General features: G+C 34.2%; 1 protein-coding gene across 1 annotated transcript in view; it reads left to right on the top strand.

Moving 5' to 3' along the window:
* The window catches only part of LOC106473994 (ADP-ribosylation factor-like protein 6-interacting protein 1), a 17,431-nt gene that overhangs the window by 10,177 nt on the left and 5,591 nt on the right, over positions 1 to 1,663 (top strand). The window contains exon 4 of the mRNA XM_013934680.2: positions 1,172 to 1,289. Within this exon, the coding sequence (XP_013790134.1) occupies positions 1,172 to 1,289 (118 nt within the window). The remainder of the gene's footprint in view (positions 1 to 1,171; positions 1,290 to 1,663) is intronic.

Below are 1,663 nucleotides of genomic sequence, written 5' to 3'. Positions count from 1 at the left end.
ATACCAGTTGGTATCTTAGCCATCCTAGTTTACATACTAAAAGTTTCATTAGACATTATACCAGTTGGTATCTTAGCCATCCTAGTTTACATACTAAAAGTTTCATTAGACATTATACCAGTTGGTATCTTAGCCATCCTAGTTTACATACTAAAAGTTTCATTAGACATTATACCAGTTGGTATCTTAGCCATCCTAGTTTACATACTAAAAGTTTCATTAGATATTATACCAGTTGGTATCTTAGCCATCATAGTTTACATACTAAAATTTCATTAGACGTTATACCAGTTGGTATCTTAGCCATCATAGTTTACATACTAAAAGTTTCATTAGACATTATACCAGTTGGTATCTTAGCCATCCTAGTTTACATACTAAAAGATTCATTAGATATTATACCAGTTGCTATCTTAGCCATCATAGTTTGCGTACTAAAAGTTTCATTAGACATTATACCAGTTGGTATCTTAGCCATCCTCACATTAAAAATTTGTAGCTCTTACAAGTCCTTAAATTCTACTCATTCTCGGCTCTGGTTAGAGCTTTCAACTTTTCTAAAGTTGTTATCTGGTAAATGTTTATAAAGACTAAACAAAACCAACAGATTAGTGCAGATAAACATGTATAACAATCACTAGAATGCATAAATACTGCTCATCCTCAGCTTTCAAACCATTCTTGAGTCATGATGAAGTGAAGATTTATAAAGAATAATTGAAAAGTAACCACGTTAATTCGTATTAAGAACAAGTTGACACTTCAGAAGCAGGAAAGCTGGAGTCTTGATTCAAAGCTAACTTTACTTCCAAAACCCTTAATCACTGCTGAATGTTTTTGTTGAGTTTTAAACTCAACATGCTGTTTGATTACATATATATATTTTTGTGTTTGGTAAATACACCATTTCAAGGTCTGTGTTATTCATTTTACATGAAAAGTAAACTGTTTTTTCATAGTTAAGACAATTTTTTTGTTTTATTGGCATTGTCACATGTGTTTATAATGTAAGCATTAATATATTAGTTTTTCTTAAGCCTGTGTAAAATGTTTGTTAATAAGTGAACCTATCACGTCAGTTTTCCCAAATGCCTCAGGGTGATAAGTAGATATTTGACGTTGAATTACGTGTGTACATGTAATTTCAAAATTCGTACATCTCTCTCTACAGGACTGATGCAGAAGAAAGAAAGTTTGAAGAAATTTGCAAGTCGGTGATCTTAGTAAAGCAACAGACTTGTGACTTTTGGACCTCCGTCATTCAGTTACGAGACACAAAGCCTGTACTTGTAAGTATGAACTGTATACTGTTCTTCCTCTTTGTACTTAAATCAGCGTGTAGCCACCAACTTTTGTCTGTATATCTTCCTTGCCATCCCATAATGGCAGGTGACAGTAAACCTCTTGCAGCACATGTCAGCATGTTAATTTTATTCCTTTTGGCACATGTGCTTTATCTGAGATGTGAGTTTCACAACTTCCAGCATATGTGCATTTGTCTGAGGCGTGTTACTTTCACACCTTCCAATATATGTGCATTTGTCTGAGGCGTGTTATTTTCACACCTTCCAGCATATGTGCATTTGTCTGAGGCGTGTTACTTTCACACCTTCCAGCATATGTGCATTTGTCTGAGGCGTGTTACTTTCACACCTTCCCATAT

Source organism: Limulus polyphemus, unplaced genomic scaffold (assembly GCF_000517525.1).
Source record: "Limulus polyphemus unplaced genomic scaffold, Limulus_polyphemus-2.1.2 Scaffold6705, whole genome shotgun sequence".
In the NCBI taxonomy this organism is placed as follows: Eukaryota; Metazoa; Arthropoda; class Merostomata; order Xiphosura; family Limulidae; genus Limulus; species Limulus polyphemus.
This window is presented reverse-complemented; position numbering and strand designations above follow the sequence as displayed.